This window comes from Macaca nemestrina, chromosome 7, assembly GCF_043159975.1.
Source record: "Macaca nemestrina isolate mMacNem1 chromosome 7, mMacNem.hap1, whole genome shotgun sequence".
NCBI classification, from domain to species: domain Eukaryota; kingdom Metazoa; phylum Chordata; class Mammalia; order Primates; family Cercopithecidae; genus Macaca; species Macaca nemestrina.
In genome coordinates, this window is record NC_092131.1 from 153,202,402 (window position 1) to 153,227,560 (window position 25,159).

Below are 25,159 nucleotides of genomic sequence, written 5' to 3' on the forward strand. Positions count from 1 at the left end.
GCTGTTACCATTGTGGTCCCCCCGTCTCAACACTGTGTCACTGTGTTCCTGGGTAGACCAAAGGGAGGGTAGTGGCAGCCAGCAGGATAACTCCTCTTTTCACTTTTTCTGTTATACAGGGTCCTAGCAATGGACTGCAGACTCTAGAATAAACCCTAATTCAGTACCAGTGAATAAATGAAACTGAGCCAGGCACTTCTCTTTAATAGGCTTCAATTTCCTCATCTCTTAAATAAAGTTAGCAACAATGACTAACCTCATAAAAAGGAAAGATAAGTCATCTCTTTTCATGGTTGTCCTATCTGAAAGGGGCCAGGTTTCTTAAGAACAGGGACCATGTCTTATGCAGATCCGCATTTAATACATGAATGAGAAGTATTGTCATCTCCAGTTTATAGCTAACAAACTAAAATTCTCCTCTCTCGGGCCTTGATCTTCAGCCACTATCTGCTTATGCAGTCATCAAACACCCAAAGAAAGAAGTGGACAGAGTATTTTTATGCACCGCCCCCTCCCCGCTTTCTCATAGCGGTGGTTTTTAAGTGAAATGGATTGTGTGAGTCAATGGGAAGACCCACTCCATTCTTGTCTTTGGGGTAATTGTGGCAAAAATTAGTTGTGGTTTTCTCAACACATGCCCACAGTGGAAGGGGACTTATCCTCATTGTCAATCATCTCAGGCCATGACTCATGTTTTTCCAGAAACTTCCATTGTATCATACTGAGGCTTGCTGAAGTCACCTGTGCCATAGCTGACAGACAAGTGTATGAATCAAAACAGAGATTCACACGAAGGGAAGGGGATCCTGAAGCAATGCTTGAGCTTGCCTTAGTCCAAAGCAGATAAGGTCATTATAGCCATGAAGTGTGATTAAGAACGAAACCTTGAAGGGGTTCCTGTCACCCCCAAGACACTAAAAATTCCTCTCCTCATTGATAACCAAAATGAATGGCAACTTACCTAATAACTGGGCTGAGAATAGCCTTCACTTTGACACTGTCCTCACGTGGGTCTCAAACTTGATCAGCCTCGAGTGTCCTTGTTCCAGTTGTTTCTTTTTGTCCCTTTGTCCCGCTCCTGTTCAGACGTGCAACCTACTCTCCTTTCTTTTTAAAGTTCCCACTGTCAACTCTATCATCCAGGGCTGTTCCCACCCACGGCTTATAGCCCGCCTGAGAAGTAGGGCACATTCTTGCCAGCTTCCCACTTCACTACAAAACCTCCTCGGTCTAGATTGTGTGTTGCCACTCCAAAATGAAGAACAACAAAAATAACAAATATGAAGTACATTGCTGAGAAATCTAGAAACCTTGCAAAGACATTGTTCTGGCCTGTCGCACCTGAGGCTGAGTCCTTGGTGCTCCTATACTCCTGAGTGGAGAGACCAGCCAAGCCTTTACCTCCCTCAGTCCCTCGGCTCTCCCCAGCCCCCGCTCATTGTAAAGGCACAATAGAATTGAACAAAAGATGCTTCATTCATTCTTTCAGCATGTGTTTATTGAGTGCCCACCAGATCCTAGGCACTGTTGCAGGGAATATGGCGGTGATTGTGATCTTTACTCTTACGGTGGTTATAGCCAAGGGAATAAAAAGAGGTCCTAGACAAGCAAATTAACAAGTAAACCAATAATCAATCAGTGATGAATAGGGGCTGAGATGAAGGGTGGCAAGAGGGGGCCTCTGAGGTGTGCCATTTGAACTGAAAACTGAAAGATGAGAAGGGATCTGTCCTGCAGAACAGTGTAGGAGAGCCAGGCGGAGGGAATGTCAGGTGCAGGGAAGAGCTGGGGTGTATTTGAGAAGTAGAAAGGAGGCCAGTGTGGCAGCAAAGTGTGCAAGGGGACAGTGACACTGATGAAGTTGAAGGGATGAGACGGGGCCAGGAACCCCAGGGTTTAGGGGTTTATAGTAACGAGCTTGTTTTGATCATAGATGCCAGGAGTTTCACCTGGTGGAGGAACATGATCTGATCAATCTGTTTTTGAAGAAACACTGTGGCAGAGTGTGAAAAATGTAGGTGCTTGGTCACTTTTTCAAAAAGTGTGCACTGATAGGCCAGTTGGTATCACCTTGTCTTCAGTCGGTGATTTACAGCTAAAGGGAAAGGCGATACCCACCTCCTCACCAACAGGGCCTCCTGGAGGTATTGGAGGGGATCCAGGCCTGCTCCCCAGCCTGTGTGGGGAGTCCACTCTTTCCAGGGCCAGGAGTGCAGGAAATAGGGAAGCAAGATCTAGGCTCTGGGGCGGAAGAGGGCATTGGAAGGCACCAAAAGCCAGAGCAGTCAGTGAAGACATATGGACAATCTTTTCACACTACCGGGACATGAAGCTTGGATGCTTGGAATCTCCTTTCTTGACAGTTCTGAGATGGGCTTTCTAACCTACTTCCTATATCTAGCTTTCTTCTCCTAATAACCCTTATGGTTGAAGAGAAATCTCTAGACACCACTTTCTTAAGGTACCCAAGGCTTGGGAAGTTAAGAGTGATGGGGACAGAGTAAAATATCCAAAATGTTTCTTGTATCAGTAGTAGAGATTCCAAGAGGTGTGTAACTGAGTGTGACTAACAGGAGTCTGGATGAGACTGGCAGGGTGATTGTCCTGGCCAGCATGCTCTTCCCAGCATCAGGCTCCAGGCAGCACTTGGTGCATTGAGGAGTTCTATCTGCACAATCTGCTCAGAAATACTATTATACAGCAGGACGTGGTGGCTCGTGCCTATAATCCCAGCACTTTGGGAGGCCGAGGTGGGCAGATCGCTTGAGGTCAGGAGTTCAAGACCAGCCTGGCCAACATGGTGAAACCCTGTCTCTACTAAAAAATACAAAAATTAGCCAGGTGCAGTGGTATGTGCCTGTAATCCCAGCTACTCAAAAGACTGAGGCAGGAGAATTGCTTGAATTTGGGAGGCAGAGGTTGCAGTGAGCCAAGATCGTGCCACTGTACTCCAGCCTGGGTGACAGAGTGATACTCCATCTCAAACAAAAAAAAAAAAAAAGAAAAAGAAAAAGAAATACTATTATACAAGAAGTGTCTGGGCAGGTACCCCCTCCCCACCAGCTCCTGACATCTTTTGACAGTGCTTTTGCCATTCACAAGCATAGAGAGGCTGGAAAGCCTCCAAAGGAAAGCTAAACAGGAAGCATATCATTTCCAAGGAGCCAACAGATCACTTTCAATCGGAACTCTTAGCTCTAGTAACATTTGCAAGGCAATTCTCAAATAAGCACTCTCCCTCATCAACCAAGCTCTGCTGGGAGGATTGACTCTCACAGCCTCACCTGGCAAAGCTACACAGAAGACTACTAAGTCCACGTCCCTAGGCTGAATCCTCTCAGGACTCCAGAATCCAATTTTCAGTTGCCAGCCTGTTATTTCCTGGATACCCTACCAGTGCCTTAAGTCAATGGCTCCCAAACCAATTCATCATCTTCTCTTCTCCTGGCTTTCCTGTTTCTGTTGATGGCATCACTGTTCCCTCTGCTACCCTGGCTGGAAACGTCTGAGTGAGTCATCCTTGACTCATCCTTCTCTCTTATTCTCCGTATCAAATCAACTGCCGAGTTCTGTAGTATCTGTTTCCATGATGTCACTTGAATCTGTCCCCTCTTTCCTATTGACACCATCCCTCTTCAGTGTGGGCTGTCATTACTTCCCTCGCCACAGGATCATCCTAACTTATTCCCTCACCATTAACCCACCTTCATACTGCCGCAGACTTAAGCCTCCTCCAACACAGATCTAATCGCATCCTGCTGTTGCCAGCAGCCTGCCATGGATCCTCACTGCTGCCACACTAAATATAAACCATCTTTCAGCTTTATAAGTCACAATTCCTTTTGCAATACATGGTGTTCAAGCTAACCATACTCATCACTGATGCGGCATATGACTTTTGTCCTTTCAGGAACCCCCTTAATATTTAAATCAGCTGCAAAGGATGATAAGATCTTGTATTACTAAGTTTGGCATTCTATGCATTTATATGCTTGTTCTATCCACTTAGAAGATTTGACATTCCTGTATTCTTTATCTCACTTTTATTTTTGCTTCCTCTACTATTTGGGCCTTTCTATGTACCAAGCGTTGTTCTAAAAGCTTATTTACGTGTAGGAAATAATTTCACTCTTCTAACAATTCCTATTGTATCCTCACTTTACCAATGACAAAACTGTGAGGCTCAGAAGTTAACTTGCTGAGGTTCCATAACTAAGAAGTAGCAGAGCCAGGATGCAAAGTCACATGATCTGGCCCCAGAGCCCATGCTCTTAACCACTGAACCCATATTGGTCTTTGTTACTTGTGTTATCTATATTATGGTTCGGATTTAACTGGTGTTTTGTAATTGAATTGAAGCTTTAGGTGTGTGTCCATTAATAGCCAGAAATATCAATGGTAGGCGGAGGGTGCAAATGTAACTTGATAGCAGAAGCTGATTTTAGTTGCTTCCCCGAAAGTCATTGTGAAGCTAAGAGACAGCTTCTTGGAATTTTTGTCCTACTTCTTCTTTTTTTTCTTCTTATTCTAGTACATGGGCTGCATTGAAGTGCTGCAATCAATGAGGTCACTGGATTTTGGAATGAGAACCCAAGTTACAAGGTAAGAAGCCAAAAATGGGAGGGGCTTTGAGGAGTATGGTTTAAAGTCACAATAATTTCTCCCACGGGAATTTCATGCAAACCTTCCAAGTCATTAGACACTTTTATTCATGTGACTGGAGCGTAGAAGTTTCGTCCAGTGACCTTCAATGAGTGGCTTGATCTCATTGTGTGAAAGATTTCTCAAGGGTGTGGCAGTGCATCTGTGTTTCATGTAAGGGCGATTAAAATGATACAGTGTACAGAAATAGCTGGTTTCCCAGGTACCAAGATTATTTAAAATTATGCCTGGCAGGAAGTGTTTACAGAATCAGACCTGTCAAGGAGGTAGCAGAAAACCAGACCAAGTAAGACTTTCAACATGAGAAAGCCCAAGCTTTGCCCAAGCTCTTCCTGACGTGAGAACCTGCTTATTCCTTGTCTGGGTCTCCCTCCTCTGTGTACAGTGAGCCAAATGGAACAGTGGAACTGGGGAAGCTTTACCCAGGGTGACCCCAGGGAACTTAGGGGAAGAAATCAGAATCCTTGTTATGTGGAGCTCAAGTCAGAAGCAGAAATACATGGCATGGTTCATTAAAGCTAAGCCCAAAGCAAGGATGGAAAGAAGGAGTGAGTGCAGACTGGCAACTGGAAAAATGTGAGGTGAGGGAGATGAGGTAAGAGGACTGGGTCCATATGAATGGTTCAGAACGAAGACTTGGGCATCCATTGGATGTGGTGCCAAGGTGTGTCTCAGGGGCATGCCACATTAGATCCGTGCTTGCAGGCCTCCTGTTCTGAAGGTGAATGTTGTCATGTAGAAAATAACTCTCCCTAATGCTCATCTCATGAAATTCTAGGCCTAGAAAAAGAAGTGTCCTGTGGTCCAAAAATTTAGGGAAAGGAGCCACATCACTCTTTAGGAGACTACAGTATACAATAGTATATTGAAGACTCTGAGCCTGGTGCTGTGGCTCACGCTTGTAATTCCTGCAACTCAGGAGGCCAAGGTTGGAGGATTGCTTGAGACCAGGAGTTCAAGACCAGCTGGGGCAACATAGTGTGAGGCTCCATCTCTACAAAAGTAAAAAGAACATAGCCAGGCACGTTAGCATATGCCAGTAGCCCCAGCTACTCAGGAGGCTGAGGCTGGAGGATCACTTGAGCCCAGGAGTTCAAGGCTTCAGTCAGATATGATTGTGCCACTACACTCCTGTGTGGGTAACAGCAAGACCCTGACTCTTAAAAAAAAAAAAAAGACTGAGAAGTCCTATGCTGCTGTAGTTGAAAAAAACTCTACCCCTCAAAATTTTCTTTTTCTTCTCTCTCTTTTTTTTTTTTTTGAAATGGAGTCTTGCTCTGTCTCCCAGGCTAGAATACAGTGATGCAATCTCGGCTCACTGCAACCTCCGCCTCCTAGGTTCAAGCAATTCTCCTGTAGTGCCCAAGTAGCTGGGACTACAGGCGCATGCCACCATGCCCAGCTAATTTAGTATTTTTAGTAGAGATGGGATTTCCCTATGTTGACCAGGCTGGTCTTGAACTCCTGACCTCAGGTGATCCACCTGCCTTGGAATCCCAAAGTTCTGGGATTAAGGCATGAGGCACCGCTCATGGCCTTACTTCAAGATTTTCTAAATGTATTGGGCCTAGGATCCTTTTCTCATATAAAAGAAATGTACATCCAAGGGTTCCGTGAAATGTGCCTTAGGAAATGCTGATTTGGACTCTCTGCCTTATGATGCATTCAAATCTGCCTTTCCAAACCTCTCTCAACCTATCCTTGGTATTTCCTCTGGAGTCAAACATATTATATAATCCTGTGTTTAGTACTCTTGGTACCTACATCAGTCACTGGCACATGGCAGGGGCTCAGTGGATATTTATTGAATAAATTCATGGTTCCACCTGACTACACTTCCAGTATTTGCAAACAGCTACATTTATTCTCCTCTTTAAATCTTCTCTTACACATTCTCAGTACCTTCAATTACTCTTCAAATGACATGGTATCTAGACTACTTTCCAAACTGTTAGCCTGTTGGTGGATGTATTTCAGGGTTTACTCCATTTTGATGATTCTTAATCTTGAGACAATTTTTCTTCCAATCCTGAGCAGGCTACAGATGAGAGAAAGAGGGCTGATACCCTAGGTGGGCACAGGACAAAAGAATTCTCACTGTCCTAACCTGAGAGCTATGGTCTGAATATGTCCCCTCAACATTTATATATTGAAACTTAATTCCCAGTGTGAAAGTATTAAGAGGCAGGGCCTTTAGGAGGAGATTAATTCATTGGCCAGAGACCTCATGAGTGGGATTAGTTATCTTATAAAAGAGGTGCAAGGAAGCTGTTTGCACCTTCTACCACGTGAGGATGCAGCAAGAAGCACCCATCTAAGAAGCATTGTGAGCCTTCATCAGACACCAGATCTACTTGATGGTGCCTTGATCTTGGACTTCTCAGCCTCAAGAAGTGTAAGAAATACATTTCTATTATTTACACATTATCCAGTCTGGGGTATTTTGTTTTAGCAGCAGGAATGGACTAAGACACTGAGGATGACTAATTTTCTGTTCATTCACCCATTCATTCATTGATTCTTTCTCTTTCACTCGAATGTTTATGGAGTACCCAAAAAGTGCCTGAAACTCTTCAAGCATTAAAGATCAAGCAGTGAATAAGACAAAGCCTCTACCCTCATGGAATTTGCATTGTTACTGGGGAAACAGACTATAGGCAAGGAAACAGATAAATAAGCAATATACTTTCAGGTAGGAAGAAGTGCTTATTTACTGCAACAATAAAGCAGGAAATGAGGATAGAGATTTAGGTGGTGGGTTTTAAAATTTTATTTTATTTTCTAGTTATAAAATATTGCATGTTTACTTAGACGATTTGGAAAGTACAGAAAAGTATGAAAGAGAAAATTACTCAGAATCTTTCCTAAAGAGTGTGTTTATTAACATTCTGTGTTTGAAATCCCTTTCCAGTATTTTTTTCTACACATGAGCTTACAAAGAATTTTACACAAAATCTGAACAACATTATATACTAAGTCTCCCATATTGAGCAATTTCCTGTTACTAAAGATTCTAAAGCATGTTTTACCGTGGTAAAATATACATAACAAGATTTACAATTTTAATCGTTTATAAGTGTATAGTTCAGTGGCATTAAGCACATTCACATTGTTGTGCAACTATCGACACCATCCATCTGCAGAACTTTTTCATCTTCCCAAAGATGAAAAACTGTACACATTAAACTCTGTACCCATTAAACAGTAACTTCTGGCTGGGCGCGGTGGCTCACGCCTGCAATCCCAGCACTTTGGGAGGCGGAGGCAGATGGATCACTTGAGGTCAGGAGTTCGAGGCCACCTGACCAACATGGTGAAACCCCGTCTCTACTAAAAAAAATACAAAGATAGCCAGACCTTGTGGCACACACCTGTAATCCCAATTACTTGGGAGGCTGAGGCAAGAGAATTGCTTGAACCTGGGAGGTGGAGGTTGCAGTGAGCCAAGATCACGCCATTGCACTCCAGAATGGGCAACAAGAGCAAAAAATCCATCTCAAAACAAAACAAGACAAAACCCTGATAACTTCCCATTTCCTCTTCCTCCCCAGCTCCTGGCAACCACTGTTCAACTTTTTGTGTCTGTGAATTTGACTGGTCTAGGTACCTTATAAAAGTGGAAACATACAGTATTTGTCCTTTTCTGTCTGGCTTATTTCCTTTAGCACAATGTATTCAAGATTAATTCATGTTGTAGCATGTGCCAGAATTTCATTCCTTTTTAAGGCTCAATACTACTCTATTGTATGTCTGTACTACATTTTGTCTATTCACCCATCAGTCGATAGACATATGGGTTGTTTTTCTAAAATTTTAATGACTGCATAACATTCTCTCCTCCTCTTCCTCCTTCTCCTCCTCCTCCTCCTTCTTCCTCTTCTTCTTTTTCTTCTTCTTCCTCTTCTTTCTATATAGAGACAGGGTCTCAATATGTTGGCCAGGCTGATCTTGAACTTCTGGGCTCAGGGGATCCTCCCACCTCAGCCTTCCAAAGTGCTAGGATTATAGGCATGATCCACCGTGTCTGGCCTCTTCTACTTTTCATCATTATAAGTAATGCTGTGATTAACATTATCTTGATTGTATTTCCAAAGGACAAATTCTAGAATTAGGATCACTAGGTCGAGCAATATAAATGTTTTAAAGGTTTTTGATATGTATTGCTGGATGGCTCTGCAGACTATTTGTACTAATTGATACCCCCTTTTCCCAGGCATTTATCTATTTTTATCTACTTAATAAAATCTCTGTAAACTTCTAAGTCTATATTTCCCTATTATTTCATAAATAGTAAAAGGTGGACTGTTTTTTTTCCCCTCTGCTATGAGGATTCAGTTTATGTTTAATGTACACAGCCAGGTGAAGATGTCTGGTATGGTATCCGGATATTGTTTCTTGTAGATGTGTCTATACATGATTCAGGCATGGCTGATTGTGTTCTGAGCAGTTATGGAAGCTCGAGGGTGGTGGTCTTTTATTTTTAGATTTGGTGGTCAGGAAGTCCTATCTAAGAAGAGGACATTTGAGCTAGGGCCTGAATAAAGTAAGGGATCCAGCCATGAAAGTGTCTGAGAGAAGAGAGCTGAAGGTGGAGGGAAGATGGCCATGGACATCATGGGTCCATGGTGGCAACATTCGGGCAGGGAGTTTGATAAAAATGTGAGAGAGGTCAGGCACAGTGGCTTACACCTATAGTCCCAGCACTTTGGGAGGCCAAAGTGAGAGAACCACTTGAGTCTTAGAATTTGAGATCAGCATGAGCAACATAGTGAAATCCCATCTCTACCAAAAATAAAGAACAGTAGCGCAAGCCTGTAGTCCCAGATATGCGATAGGCCAAGGTGGGAGGATCACCTGAGCCTGGAAGGTCAAAGTTGCAGTGAATTGTGACCACACCACACCACGGTGGTCTTGCTCCAGCCTCGGCAACAGAGAAAGACTCCATCTCTAAAAAAAAAAAAAAAAAAAAAAAAAAAAAAAAAAAAAAGATTAGAATAAATTTTTAAAAGAGTGTGAGAGGGTGTGCATCTTCTCCTAAGAGTGGATGCAAAAACATTCAGCGGTCACCAACTCAGGAGAGGGAAAAGCTGACTGGAGGGGAGGATCAAGTTTTAAAATGTCCTATGGTGTCAAGTGGTCCTACTTGAAGTCTGGAGATTCCAGCCACCAGTGGACTGGGGACCTCATCCACGGTGGGCCTTGAAAGCAGTGAGGCTGATTTCCAAGTGCCAGGGCCAAACATCAGTTCCTTGTTTCAGAATCCTGTCCCCGTCCCAGCTTCCTGAACTATTTCCCTGGGGCTTGTTGAATTTGAAATGCTGTGACTTGTGGCTACTTGAGTGTAGAGCAGACCTGGCACTCCCTGACCCAGTAGGGAGAAGGAAAAACCCTGTCTAAGAAGGGTAAATTTTAAAAAAAGAGAGAAGGGCTGGGCATGGTGGCTCATGCCTATAATCCCAACACTTTGGGAGGCTGAGGCGGGAGGATCACAAGGTCAGGAGATCGAGACCATTCTGGCTAATGCAGTGAAACCTCATCTCTACTAAAAATACAAAAAATTAGCCGGGCGTGGTGGCGGGCGCCTGTAGTTCCAGCTACTCGGGAAGCTGAGGCAGGAGTGAACCCAGGAGGCGGAGCTTGCAGTGAGCCAAGATCACGCCACTGCACTCCAGCCTGGGCGACAGAGCAAGACTCTGTCTCAAAAAAAAAAAAAAGAGAGAGACGATATAAAATAGATTATCTCTCACTTTAAAGAATTAGCAAAAATCAAAATTTGCTGAACAGAAAAAATATATTGTGAAATTCACCTCTGACTTCCTTAAATGGTGAATTCCTTGGTGTTTCAAATAACGTTTGGTATGGAAATAAATTACTTTCACATTCTTTCTCAGGAGCTCACATATTGCTGAAAGAGAGGGTGATCTTTGAAACTCTTCTTTGAAACTCTAGGTCTTGAACTAAATAGGACTATGAGCTAAATGAAAAGACTTTATGAATGTAAAAAAATTTAAATAAAAAATGGAAACGATTCAACAGTAATGTTTAATGATAACATCTAAGACAAATGGTAACAAAACAACCTGAACGGTGGTTGAACATCAAAAATACATTGCAGTTGAAAGAAGAAAGGAGAATGACAAAAAAAAAAAAAAAAAAAAGGAAAAATTAGAAGGGAGAGAAGTATTTGGGAAGTTGGGAGGGAAATAGAGGTTGTTGAGACAGTGGTCCATATGGCCTTGAGAAACACACATTATTGAATGAGCCAGTTTAAAGTCAAGGTGAGAGGATGTCCTACGGATACTGCACTCAAATAAAATATTCCCATCCAGTTAACATATGGGGGATTTGGGTGGGAGGGAGATGGACGGGATCTTCTGTTGTGTTTTTTCAAAACAATTTTCCATGGACCAAGTTAGGATTTCACAAGAAAAAACTGTGTTTTGTGTGATCACAGCTATCTCTAGACATTGATATATCACCAAACATAGAATAATTCAGGTGTGAATGCTGACAAACTGGTGTGAGTAATTACCATTACAGATACAAACAATTGGAGGCTGATGTCTCACTCACTGTAAATATATCACTTTCTTTAGATTCCAAATATCGGGGAGACAGCAACATGAAATTCCTGGTAATAAAGGAGGAGCCATGATTAAGAGTGAGCCTTTGAAACAAAGGAGAAAGAGCAGAATTCTTGTCTTTATGAGGAACCTTTCTGCCAACCATTTGAGGGCTGAATCCACAGACTTAGAACACAGAAAGTATTCAAATAAGAGCAGAGGAAAATAAAAAGACAAGAGGCCATTGACTTCTTTAGCCATTCCCCGGATCTCACTCCTTTCAAAGCTCTCATCTTGCTTCCCTACCTTGACTCCAGATTTAGTCCCTGGGGGAGCCACTTGAGTGGCTTTTACTGTTGTTCCTCCACTAATTCTCACCCAGGCATTCATCCCCTTGACTGATTCTGGACCAGATCTCAATTTTTAATAATAGAATATTCAATGCAAAAGGGCAAAGGAGGAGGTTTTTACTGATAGTAAAGAGAAACAAGATCATTAGGAAAACAAAGGTTTCTAGCCACGGTTGTCTTTAAAATGTCTGGAACTGTATCGAAAGGAAACAAGAGAAGAGAGAAAGTGAAGATCATGCTAAGAATGACATTGCTATTTAATCTCTCCTATAAAAATGTTCTCCTTCACGCCTGTAATCCCAGCACTTTGGGAGGCCGAGGCGGGCGGATCACAAGGTCAGGAGATCGAGACCACAGTGAAACCCCGTCTCTACTAAAAATACAAAAAATTAGCCTGGCGTGGTGGCGGGCGCCTGTAGTCCCAGCTTCTAGGGAGGCTGAGGCAGGAGAATGGCGTGAACCCGGGAGGCGGAGCTTGCAGTGAGCTGAGATCGCGCCACTGCACTCCAGCCTGGGCAACAGAGCGAGACTCCATCTCAAAAAAAAAAAAAAAAGGTTCTCCTTATGTTTTTAAAAACACAGTTAAAGAAAATAAAATGACAACAACAACAGCAAAAAAAACACCTGACCTAAATCAGGAATCTCACACACACACACAAGAAATCAGGTCACTAAAACCTAAAGCTCAGCTTCCTTCCCTCGAGTAAGCATCCACATCATGCAAAGAAGAAAAAAAATCTTCCTTCTCCTCTAAGGATGGCTACCTCTTTGTGTCTAGGTGGGAACCTGCCTCAAACGCTGAAGGAGGAATAGACACATAGGGTAAACCCAGTAAGTGGAGCTGGTGAGAAAGGGCTTGCCTTTCAATCCTGAAGAACAGAATACATTTTGATCCCCAAGGAAATTGCAAAGGGAACCTTTAGTTCATCATCACAGTACATATCCCACCCCGAGGGGCGGCGCACACCACTGGCAGGAGGGACCTCCAGATCACTGTCTTACTACCCTGTACTCCTCTGATATTTAGTGCCTTACACGTGTAACTTGTATTCAGTAATAAAATCAACCAGGCTCCCAGCACAGGATCTGCCCAAGCCAGGCTTACGGGGCAACTAAGAAGCAGTGGCTTGGAGTGGGTTTTCCTCCTTTGTGTGATTGCCACCTGGGGGTCGGTGAAGGAAAATGGGGAACTGTTAAAGAATGGGTGGCAAGTGCTCCCTTTTGAGGTCCTGGCTTCAGATTCATTTTCTCTAGCTGATCTCTACCTGCGCCTGGTGGTGTATCTGTCCTATTCCATTCTGTGAAGGAAGAAACCCTGAGTGGTGTTTTTGTTTGTTTGTTTGTTTTTACTGATGCTATAGACAGTAAGGAGGCACTCTGGGTGATTTGCTACTAGCTAAAGCAACAAGGAAACAGAGATCATCGTTCAGAAGATATTGTAATTGGACTAATTTCCTGTGTATAATGTTATTGCTCCTGAGCAGCGATTCTGCAAATTTCATTCACTATGTTGAAAATTTTGATTACTGGGCTTCAACAGGACATTAAAGGCAGTGACAAATGCCTTAAATGACAAATGCATACTTATGGGTGTGTGTGTGTATACGTGCGCGTGTGTGTATGTGAGCAACCATCAGCTGCAAGGCAGATTCAAGATGCAGCTGAACAATTACATAAAGTCTTGTGCATGTGGTCTCAAGAAACGTGAACTCTAGAAGGAAAAGCATTCTGGAGAGGTCAAGTATCTGTATATTAGGTAGCTAAATTAAGATATGTTTGTTTGGAAACAGGCTGGCATTTGTCTAAATTTTCTGAGGATTGCAGGAACAGGATTAGTTACAGCAATGCATGGATAAGTGAGAGTATCTCTGCTAAGCCTTGGAGTAGTTGAACAACATATGGTATGTGGATTCTGTGTTGACTTGTTGCAGTTTGGAATAGGATTGCAGCCACATGTCATGTGAAATGACCACCAGAGAGGGAGATAAAAGGCCAAGTCTATTAATTTAGCAGGCAAGGGAACACTCCCCAGTGAAGAAATTTACTGAGAAGAGTGTTAAGGAGAAAAAAATCAGGAGTTTTAAAGTTCTAATTTGTAGTGATTGTGCAAAGGATTGAAAACAAGCACTGTAGCTAAGGCAGAATGTCCACGGTTGGTTAAAACAGGTTGCGTTGTTCATTGGTCAGGAAAGGGTGTTAAGACCCCCACAACGGTCTGCTGTCCCAGGGTCAAGGTTCATGGCCTTTTTCAGCTGATTAGAACAATAAACCATGCAATAAAACATAACATCCAAAGATGATCTCCCCTCAGAGAGCACTGGTGTCAGTGGAAGGAGGATTTCCTTTCACACACGTGCAGATGTCAGGAAGCCTTTGCTGGAAATCTGATGTTGTGTGTGAGTGTATGCACAGTGACCACCTCTTCTAGTTTCAGGTTTCACTGCTCTCCAGTTTTGCCCAATCTAAGATCTCACTTTTCAGATACTTGAGATAACTGAAATGGCCAACTAAATTCCTTTTAGAAGACTTCAAAGAACTAGTCATTAAAAAAATAATTTCCAATCAATTGGGAATGGTTCTGATAGCATGACAAAGTCAAATGCAGACAGAGAGGGTATGAAAGTCAACTGTACCTTTTTGCTCTGTCATTAGCCCAATGTCGTTCACATAGCAGGCACATAGTTACTATTTGTTTGAATAAACAGGTGTAAAGTCAAGAAACATAGCTGCTAAGGCAACCCGCGGAATGGGATAAAATATTTGAAAATCATATATCTGATAAGGGATTAATAGCCATAATATGTAAAGAGCTCCTATTACTCAACAAAAAATAAAGAACCCTATTGGGCAGAGGACTTGAACAGATGTTTCTCTGAAGAAGGTATACAATCATATGCATAATTCCTCTTATATGGGGTACCTACAGTAGTCAAATCCAAAGCAGGAAGTAGACTGGTAGCTGTCAGGCAGTAGGGGAAGGAGAGAACGGGGGAGTTACTGTTTAATGCTTATAGAGTTTCAGTTGGGGAAGATAGAAAAAGTTCTGTTCTGGAGATGGATGGCGGTGATAGTTGCACAACATGAATCTGCTTAGTGCCACTGAGCTGTATGCTTAAAAATTATTAAAATGGTAAATTTTGTATTATGTATATTTATTATATATTTAAAAGTGTAGTTACTAGATAAGTTATATTTCTGGAGTACTGAAGTGTTCAATATTGTATACATTTTATTTTTTTAAAAGGGTGCAAAGCAAATAAGAAAAGGATAATTGAGGCTTTGGGGCTTAAGTTTCTAGCAGGTCACACAGCAAAGAGAATTTGGTAAGGAGTGTAGTGGCCTCTTGTAATTTCTTGACAGGGAATCCCAACCAAAAGCCACACTGGCAGAGAGGAGCTGCGGCAGAACAAGACAATGAAAGAGTAGCTAATAATAGCTAATGTTTGTTAGCACTGCACAGAGCTTCTGCAAGTGCAAAATCACCCCGAAAGGAGTGATTTCCCCTTTTACAGAAGGGAAAGTTAAGGCTTAGAGAGGTAAGTGGCCATTCTAAGACCACATAGCTGTTTTGCGGGGACTCACACCTATGTACTCACACTCCAAATCCCTACCACACTTAATGTTTCCTAGTGAGATTGCTTTGGATTGAAACTAAGAAATGGTTCTTGTGGGCTGTGAATGAACTAATGTGGGAGACAATCAAGCGAAAGGGCTCAAGTCTTTAAAAAGCACACCATCACGCTGGGCACGGTGGCTCATGCCTGTAATCCCAACACTTTGGGAGGCCGAGGCAGACGGTTCCCTTGAGCCCAGGAGTGCGAGACCAGCCTGGGCAACATGGTGAAACCCTGTCTCTACCAAAAATACAAGAATTGAAAACCAGCCATCTCGAGAGGACCCACAGACCCTCTGAAGGAAGCAGATTGCTCCTGCAGGACCCAGGAGAACCCCCAAAACTGTGAGTGCCCCAGATGTGGAAGTGGGAAAGGGAGACCATCCGCTCCTGAACAAACACACCCACAGGAGAAGCTGAAGATCTGTTTGCAGGAGAAGTTTCCAACTTTACCTGGAGCTGAGTCAGTTTGGAGAGCTGAGTGAAATACAGGGGTAGAGGAAGCAGCAGAAAGGCCCTGGGAGCTCGCTGGACTCCCTAGCAGGCCAGTCCTGCCTGGAACCACAGGGATCCACGGGAGGGTGACCAGAGAAGCAGGGGGTAAAACTCTACAGGGAGAAGGAATTCTCTAGTTGAACTTTGTGACAATTTGAACAGGGTGAGAAGCCTCCTGGCCAGAACCTGGGGCAGGGCACAAATCTGGTGCGCAGACTCCACATGTGGGGAAAGAATCAAGCCCTTTTCTTTTGCAGCTGGGAGGCAGGTAGCCTGGAGCTGGGGCAGGTTTTCAAGCCCCCATCACTCTCCATCTAGAAATGGACTGGGGACTACTGGGGAGAGCACGGTGGGAATTAAACCAGACCTTCGGTTTGCATGGGAGCTGGGTGAGGCCTGTGACTGCCAGCTTTCCCTGACTTCCCTGACAACCAGCATAACTCAGCAGAGGCAGTGGTAATCCTTCTAGGTACACAGCTCCAGTGACCTGGGAACCTCACCCCCATCCCCCACAGCAGCCACAGCAAGACCTGCCCAAGGAGAGTCAGAGCTCAGACATGCCTAGCCCCACCCCCACCTGATGGTCCTTCCCTATCCACTCTGGTAGCAGAAGACAAAGGGCATATAATCTTGGGAGTTCTAGGGCCCCACACACTGAGGGCTCCTCTCCACACTACTATAGCTGATACTCTCTGGAAAGTGCCACCTCCTGGCAGGAGGCCAACCAACCCCAAAATAGAGCATCAAACCACCAAAGCTAAGGACCCCCATGGAGTCCACTGCACCTGTCCCTGCCCCCAGTTCCCCAGTGGAACAGACACTGGTATCCATGGTTGAGAGACCCATAGACGGTTCACATCACAGGACTCTGTGCAGACGACTTCCAGAACCAGCCTGGAGCCAGGTAGACTCACTGGGTGGCTAGACCAAGAAGAGAGACAACTATCACTGCAGTTCGGCTCACAGGAAGCCACATCCATAGGAAAAGGGGGAGAGAACTACATCAAGGGAACACCCCATGGGACAAAAGAATCTGAACAACAGCTTTCGGCCCTAGACCTTCCCTCTGACGGAGCCTACCCAAATAAGAAGGAACCAGAAAACCAACTCTGGTAATATGACAAAACAAGGCTCTTCAGCACCCCCCAAAAATCACACTAGTTCACCAGCAATGGATCCAAACCAAGAAGAAATCCATGATTTACCTGAAAAAGAATTCAGGATGTTAGTTATTAAGCTAATCAGGGAGGGACCAGAGAAGGGTGAAGCCCAATACAAGGAAATCCAGAAAATGATACAAGAAGTAAAGAGAGAAATATTCAAGGAAGTAGATAGCTTTAAAAAAAAGGAACAATCAAAAATTCAGGAAACTGTGGACATACTTTTAGAAATGTGAAATGCTCTAGAAAGTCTCAACAATAGAATTGAACAAGTAGAATAAAGAAATTCAGAGCTCAAAGACAAGGTCTTCTAATGAACCCAATCCAACCAAGACACAGAAAAAAGAATAAGAAAATATAAACAAAGCCTCCAAGAAGTCTGGGATTATGTTAAATAACCAAACCTAAGAATAATTGGTGTTCCAGAGGAAGAAGAGAATTCCAAAACCTTGGAAGACATATTTGGGGGAATAATCAAGGAAAACTTCCCTGGTCTTGCTAGAGACCTAGACATCCAAATACAAGAAGCACAAAGAACACCTGGGAAATTCATCACAAAAAGATCTTTGCCTAGGCATATAGTCAAAGACGAAGGAAAGAATCTTAAGAGCTGTGAGACAGAAGCACCAGGTAACCTATAAAGGAAAACCTATTAGATCAACAGCAGATTTCTCAGCAGAAACCCTACAAGCTAGGAGGGATTGGGGCCCTATCTTCAGCCTCCTCAAACAAAACAATTATCATCCAATAATTTTGTATCCAGTAAAACTAAACATCATGAATGAAGGAAAGATACAGTCCTTTTCAGACAAACAAATGCTGAGAGTAGTCACCACTACTGCTAAAAAGAGCTCTAAATCTTGAAACAAATCCTAGAAACACATCAAAACAGAACTTCTCTAAAGCATAAATCACACAGGACCTATAAAACAAAAATACAAGTTAAAAAGCAAAAACAAAACAAAAAAACCCTAAGTACACAGGCAACAAAGAGCACGATGAATGCTCTTCAATCTAAACCTCACATTTCAATACTAACACTGAATGTAAATGGCCTAAATGCTCCACTTAAAAGACACACAACTGCAGAATGGATAAGAACTCACCAACCAAATATCTGCTGCCTTTAGGAGACTCACCTAACACATAAGGATTCACATAATGTAATGGGTTGGAAAAAGGCATTTCATGCAAATGGATGCCAAAAGCAAGCAGAGGTAGCTATTCTTATATCAGACAAAATAAACCTTAAAGCAACAGCAGTTAAAAGAGACAACAAAGGACATTATATAATGGTAAAGGACTTGTCCAACAGGAAAATATCACAATCCTAAACATATATGAACCTAACACTGGAGCTCCCAAATTTATAAAACAATTACTAATAGTCCTAAGAAATGAGATAGACGGCAACACAATAATAGTGGGGGACTTCAATACTCCACTGACAGCACTAGACAGGTCATCATGACAGAGAGACAACAAATAAACAATGGATTTAAACTATACCTTGGAACAAGTGAACTTAACAGATACATACAGAACATTTCATGCAGCAACTGCAGAATACACATTCTATTCAACAGCACATGGAACTTTCTCTAAGATAGACCGTGTGATAGACCATTAGACAAGCCTCAAAAAATTTAATAAAATTGAAATTATATCAAGCACTCTCTCAGACCACAGTGGAATAAAACTGGAAATCAACTCCAAAAGGAACCTTCAAAACCATGTAAATACATGGAAATTAAATAACCTGCTCCTGAGTAAGCATTTGGGTCAAAAACGAACTCAAGATGGAAATTTAAAAATTCTTTGTACTGAACAACAATAATGACACAACCTATTAAAACCTCTGGGATACAGCTAAGGCAGTGCTAAGAGGAAAGTTCATAGCCCTAAATGTCTACATCAAAAAGACTGAAAGAGCACAAACAGACAATCTAAAGTCACACCTCGAGGAACTAGAGAAACAAGAACAAACCAAACCCAAACCCAGCAGAAGAAAGGAAATAACCAAGATTGGAGCAGAACTAAATGAAATTGAAACAAAGAAACAACAACAACAACAAAAATACAAAAGATAAATGAAACAAAAAGCTGGTTCTTTGAAAAGATAAATAAAATTGGTAGACCATTAGTAAGATTAACCAAGAAAAGAAGAGAGAAAATCCAAATAATCTCACTAACAAACAAAACAGGAGATATTACAGCTGACACCACTGAAATACAAAAGATCATTCACGGCTACTATGAGCACCTTTACACACATAAACTAGAAAACCTAGAAGAGATGGATACATTCCTGGAAAAATACAACCCTCCTAGCTTAAATCAGGAAGAATTAGATACCCTGAACAGACCAATAACAGACAAAATGGTAACTTAAAAATTACCAACCTCCAGGACCCGATGGATTCACAGCAGAATTCTACTAGACATTCGAAGAAGAATTGGTACCAATCCTTTTGACATTATTCCACAAGATAGAGAAAGAAGCATACCTTCTTAATTTATTCTATGAGGCCAGCATCACCCTAACACCAAAACCAGAAAAGGACATAACCAAAAAAGAAAACGACAGACCAATATCCTTGATGAACACAGATGCTAAACTTGTTAACAAAATACTAGCTAAATGAATCCAAAAACATATCAAAAAAGATAACCCACCATGATCAAGTGAATTTCATACCAGGGATGCAGGATGGTTTAACATACACAAGTCAATAAATGTGATACACCACATAAATAAAATTAAAAACAAAATTCACACGATCATTTCAACAGATGCAGAAAAGACATTTGTCAAAATCCAGCAATGCTTTATCATTACAACTCTCAGCAAAATCGGCATACAAAGGACACATCTTCATGTAATAAAAGCCATCTATGACAAAACCACAGCCAACATAATACTGAATAGGGAAACATTGAAAACATTCCCTCTGAGAACTGAAACATGACAAAGATGCCCACTCTCACCATTCCTCTTCAACATAGTAGTGGAAATCCTAGCCAGAGCAATCAGACAAGAGAAAGAAATAAACAGCATCCAAATCAGTAAAGAGGAAGTCAAACTGTCACTGCTTGCTGACGATATGAGATATGATCATTTACCTTGAAAACCTTAAGGACTCCTCCAGAAAACTCCTAGAACTGATTAAAGAATTCAGCAAAGTTTCTGGATACAAGATTAATGTACACAGATCAGTAGCTCTTCTATACACCAACAACAAATAAGCAGAGAATTAAATCAATCCCTTTCACAAGAGTGCAAAAAAAAAAAAAAAAAAAAAAATCCTAGGAATATACCTAACAAAGCAGTCAAAAGACCTCTACAAGGAAAACTACAAAACAATGCTGAAAAAAATCATAGATGACACAAACAAATGGAAACACATCCCATGTGCATGGATGGGCAGAATCAGTATTGTGAAAACGACCATACTGCCAAAAGCAATCTACAAATTCAATGCAGTTCCCATCAAAATACCACCATCATTCTTCACAGAATTAGAAAAAACAATTCTAAAATTCCTATGGAACGAAGAAAGAGCCCACATAGCAAAAGCAAGACTAAACAAAAAGAACAAATCTGGAGGCATCACATTACCTGATTTTAAACTATACTATAGTGCCATAGTCACCAAAACAGTGTGGTACTGGTACAAAAATAGGCACATAGACCAATGGGACAGAATAAACCCAGAAATAAACCCAAATACTTACAGCCAACTGATCTTCAACAAATCAAACAAAAACATAAAGTGGGGAAAGGACACCCTTTTCAACAAATGGTGCTGGGATAATTGGCTAGCCACATGTAGGAGAATGAAACTGGATCCTCATCACTCACTATACAAAAATCAACTCGAAATGGATTAAGGATTTAAACCTAAGACCTGAAACTATAAAAATTCTAGATAACACTGGAAAAACTCTTCTAGACGTTGGCTTAGGCAAGGATTTCATGACCAAGAACCCAAAAGCAAATGCAATAAGAAAAAAGATAAATAGCTAGGACCTAATTAAACTAAAGAGCTCTTGCATGGCAAAAGGAACAATCAGCAGAGTAAACAGACAACCCACAGAGTAGGAGAAAATATTCACAATCTATACATCTGACAAAGGACTAACATCCAGAATCTACAACAAACTCAAACAAATCAGTAAGAAAAACAAACAGTCCCATCAAAAAGTGGACTAAGGACATGAATAGACACTTCTCAAAAGAGGATGTATAAAGGGCCAACAAACATAGAAAAAATGCTCAACATCACTAATGATCAGGGAAATGCAAATCAAAACCACAATGCAATACCACCTCACTCCTGCAAGAATGGCCATAATCAAAACATCAAAAAACAAATGTTGGCATGGATGTGGTGAACAGGGAACACGTCTACACTGCTGGTGGGAATGTAAACTAGTATAGCCACTATAGAAAACAGTGTGGAGATTCCTTAAAGAACTAAAAGTAGAACTACCATTTGATCTGGCAATCCCACTGCTGGGTATCTGCTGGTGGTGTTAGAATGGCCACTTACCTCTCTGAGCCTCAACTTTCCCTTCTATCTACCCAGAGGAAAAGAAGTCATTATTTGAAGAAGATACTTGCACACACGTTTATAGCAGCACAACTGCAAAATCATGGAACCAACCCAAATGCCCATCAATCAACAAGTGGATAAAGAAACTGAGATGTATATATATATCTCCATCTCATATATATATATGAGATGGAATACTACATAGTCATAAAAAGGAATGAATTAACAGCATTTACAGTGACCTGGATGAGACTGGAGACCATTATTCTAAGTGAAGTAACTCAGGAATGGAAAACCAAACATTTTATGTTCTCACTAATACGTGGGAGCTAAGCTATGAGGACACAAAGGCATAAGATGATGCAACGGACTTTGGGAACTTGGGGAGAAGAGTGGGAGGAGACGAGGGATAAAAGACTACAAATCTGGTGCAGTGTATACTGCTCAGGTGATGGGTGCACCAAAATCTCACAAATCACCACTGAAGACCTTACTAATGTAACCAAATACCACCTGTATCCCAATAACTTATGGAAAAAAAAACATAGACTTAGAAAAAATACAAAAATTAGCTGGGCATGATGGTGCACGCCTGTAATCTCAGCTACTGGGAAGGCTGAGGGGAGAATCGCTTGAACCCAGGTGGCAGTGGTTGCAGTGAGCTAAGCTAGCGCCACTGCACTCCAGCCTGGGAGACAGAGCACAACTCTGTCTCAAAAAAAAAAAAAAAAAAAAAAGAAAGTAAAGGAAAAAAAGAGAGAAAGAAATCACACATCACCATGACCATTATCATTGGTAAGTTCAATCATCAGGGTCACATCTACTTCTTAATTTTTTTTTGCATTTCCTTTCTGATTATGAAAAGTAAATCTGGCTTATTGTAGAAATGGGTACGTAGAATAAACTTTTAAAAAAGGCAAATCACTGGAGACAACTGATAGTAACAGTTTGATGTATGGTTTTTCTAATTGCATGTTTAAAAACTAAAGTGAGATCCTATGGTGCATATTAATTTGTAACATGTTTTTGTCACTTGTTGGGCACATTTTCTAGGTCATTGAGTCTGAGCAGTAATTGCTTTGATTTGAGCCTTAAGGTAGAGGGAATAATTTTCGGTTCATCTGCTTGCCCTAGGCATATTTACTTCTTGGTTTTAAGTAACAGAAAATGATTGCCTAGCTTAAGCAAAAAGGGGAATTCCTTCAAAGGATATTGGGGCAGCTCATGGAACCTGAGGAGCAGTAAACAATCAAACTAATAAAGGACAGGGGCCAGGTCTTCTGAGACCTTGGCAGCAGGAGTGCAGGTATGCTCCCATCTCTGGTTCTCTCCGTTCCAAATACTAATTCCCAGTAAATATGGCAATTGAGGCTTAACCCAGGACCAGACATCTTTAACCAGGACAGCACTGTATTGTGGCAATATGGTAATTCCATGATAATCCTGTATTGAGAAGGGGAGTGGGTAGGAAAAAGGGGATGAGATGGGGGAGTAGGAGAGGGGAAGAATAGGGGGAAATGGGGGAAGGACAAGGACAAGAAAAATCAGGTGGAAAAAAAGCTTGTAAAATGAAGGTAATAGATACAGTAAAAAATAGATTTCCCCCTCAAAAGGAAAAGAAGACATTAGATCAATTTCTTTGGACTATTTAAATTATCCCTAAATATGCTCTACTAAAATCTAATATTTGCAAAATTGTTAATCAAATGTTTGATGTTATTATAGCGGTGAGTTAATTGTAGAACATAGTTCAATTGAGCTGTATTTTTATGTGGTGGGTAAACATTTCTAAACTTTGAGACTCCACGTATAGGTACTGTATATATTTAGGTCCCTTTTATAGGACTTTGGGCATTGTTTTAGTGTTTTAGATATTTATAGGGGTATATAAAATAGTCATAGTTTTCATTCCATGACAAGCTGTTGGCAGTTTCTATATTTCATTTGCTGAGGAGTCCTTGGTCAGGAATGAAACTCCCAAATATAACATCTTTTCCATGGAAAATATGATCTACATTATGAAGTGGTTTCTAAAAATATGTTGTGGCTAAAAGCAGGGCCTGCTAATTTATCCATATAAATCTATAGAAACATACAGATGTGCAGATATTATTACACAAACACAGCTCCTCAATCAGGCAATATATACACATTCACTAGCCTAAGAAAGAATAGTTATATATCTGTCCATATTGAAATATAGATGGTAATGGATGGCTTCAAGTGTTTGAAGAGAAACAAATTAATTCAGAGATTAAAACCCATGAATGTTAAAGCCTATGCATGTGTATTTTTAGCCCTGATTGCTGAATGAAATAGCTCTCTCCAGTGATTTCTTCCCAGGCCTTCTTTACCATGCAGAGTCAGATGAAAATACATTCTAGTATCTCTTGTTTGGTGGCCCCTTTTTGTTTTCCTTAAGCCTGGATTTCTAATTTTGATTTTGATAGATACGGTGGCCAGCCTCTAGTCTTAATCATTTTACAATGCAAGTAAGAATAGGCCTTTTGAACCATTGTTCCGCGAAGCACAGAAGCTGCATTTGAAAGGCAGCCTCCTGAGAAAGCTCAGTGTGCCCTGGAGGGTGTCTGGCCTGGAAGGGATTGTTTCCTAAGGTCTTTTTTCAGTGCAACAACCACAAGGGCTCCATCATCCATCATTTTTGGGCTTGAAGGTTTTCTTCAGAAGCCCAGTCCCTGGAGCTGGAAGGATTCAGAGCCATAGTTCCTAGGACATAGTTGGGTTGATAATTATTTGTTGAATAATGGAGAGGTTTCTAAGCATCTCAGGCCTGGATCACAGATCTTGAGATGACCCCCGGAGGTCTTGAAGTTTCCATGGTCACTGCTGGTTAGAGAAAAGCAGAAAAGACCTAGAGAATCTAAATCATAGGATTTGACATGCTGAACCCGGCCAAATTCCAAAACAAGGAGCTCTTGGACAATTAGGTCAGGTCCCTGGCTCAACAGGAGAGTGTTTGGTTTATGGGTGCCATCTGTGTGTACGTGTGCGCGGGTGTGTGTCGTGTTTAGAGACAGGATCTCATGCTATAATCCAGGCTGGAGTGCAGTGGCATGATCAAAGCTCCTTGCAGTCTCAGACTCCTGGGCTCAAGTGATCCTCCTGCCTCAGCCTCCCAAGTAGCTAGGACCACAGTCATACACCACCACCACCACACCCGGCTACTTTTTTTTTTTTTTTTTTTGTGGAGATGAGGCCTTGCTATATTGCCCAGGCTTGTCTCAAACTCCAGGCCTCAAGCAATCCTCCCACCTCAGCCTCCCAAAGTGCTGGGATTACAGGTGTGAGCCACTGTGCCCAGCCAGGTATATTTTTGAACAAAGGAATAAAAATAAATTCCGTGAAGATACTCATTTGGATCAGACAGCCTTGGGGTCCACGAGTTGATTCAGATGAAGGGAAGGATTTTTCAATCACGTGGAACTGGATGAGCCTTAACCTCTTTCTAGTTGAAGAGATCAAACATGGTTTCAACTATTAGCGGGCTATTGAAATAGCAGCTTATTATTAATCTATAGTGACTCTTATCAACTTTGTCATCACAAAATTTAACATTTATAAGATAGATATTACTATTAACCCTGTTTTGTCCATAAGAATATTGAGACTTAGAGAAATGGAAAAATTTACCAAGGTCATCTAGCAAGTCAGTAGGTGGTGGAACTGGAAATCAGATCTGCCCTGCCTCTTTTGCATTATGGGTCGACCAAAGTGGAATAATTTTAAGGAACAAATCTTG

At 41.7% G+C, this 25,159-nt stretch overlaps 1 protein-coding gene across 1 annotated transcript in view; it reads left to right on the top strand.

Annotated features, from left to right (window-relative positions):
* Positions 1 to 25,159, top strand: part of LOC105490670 (SHC adaptor protein 4) — a 142,654-nt gene that overhangs the window by 34,749 nt on the left and 82,746 nt on the right. Inside the window, exon 2 of the mRNA XM_011756531.2 lies at positions 4,532 to 4,602. Coding sequence (XP_011754833.2) covers positions 4,532 to 4,602 — 71 coding nt within the window. The remainder of the gene's footprint in view (positions 1 to 4,531; positions 4,603 to 25,159) is intronic.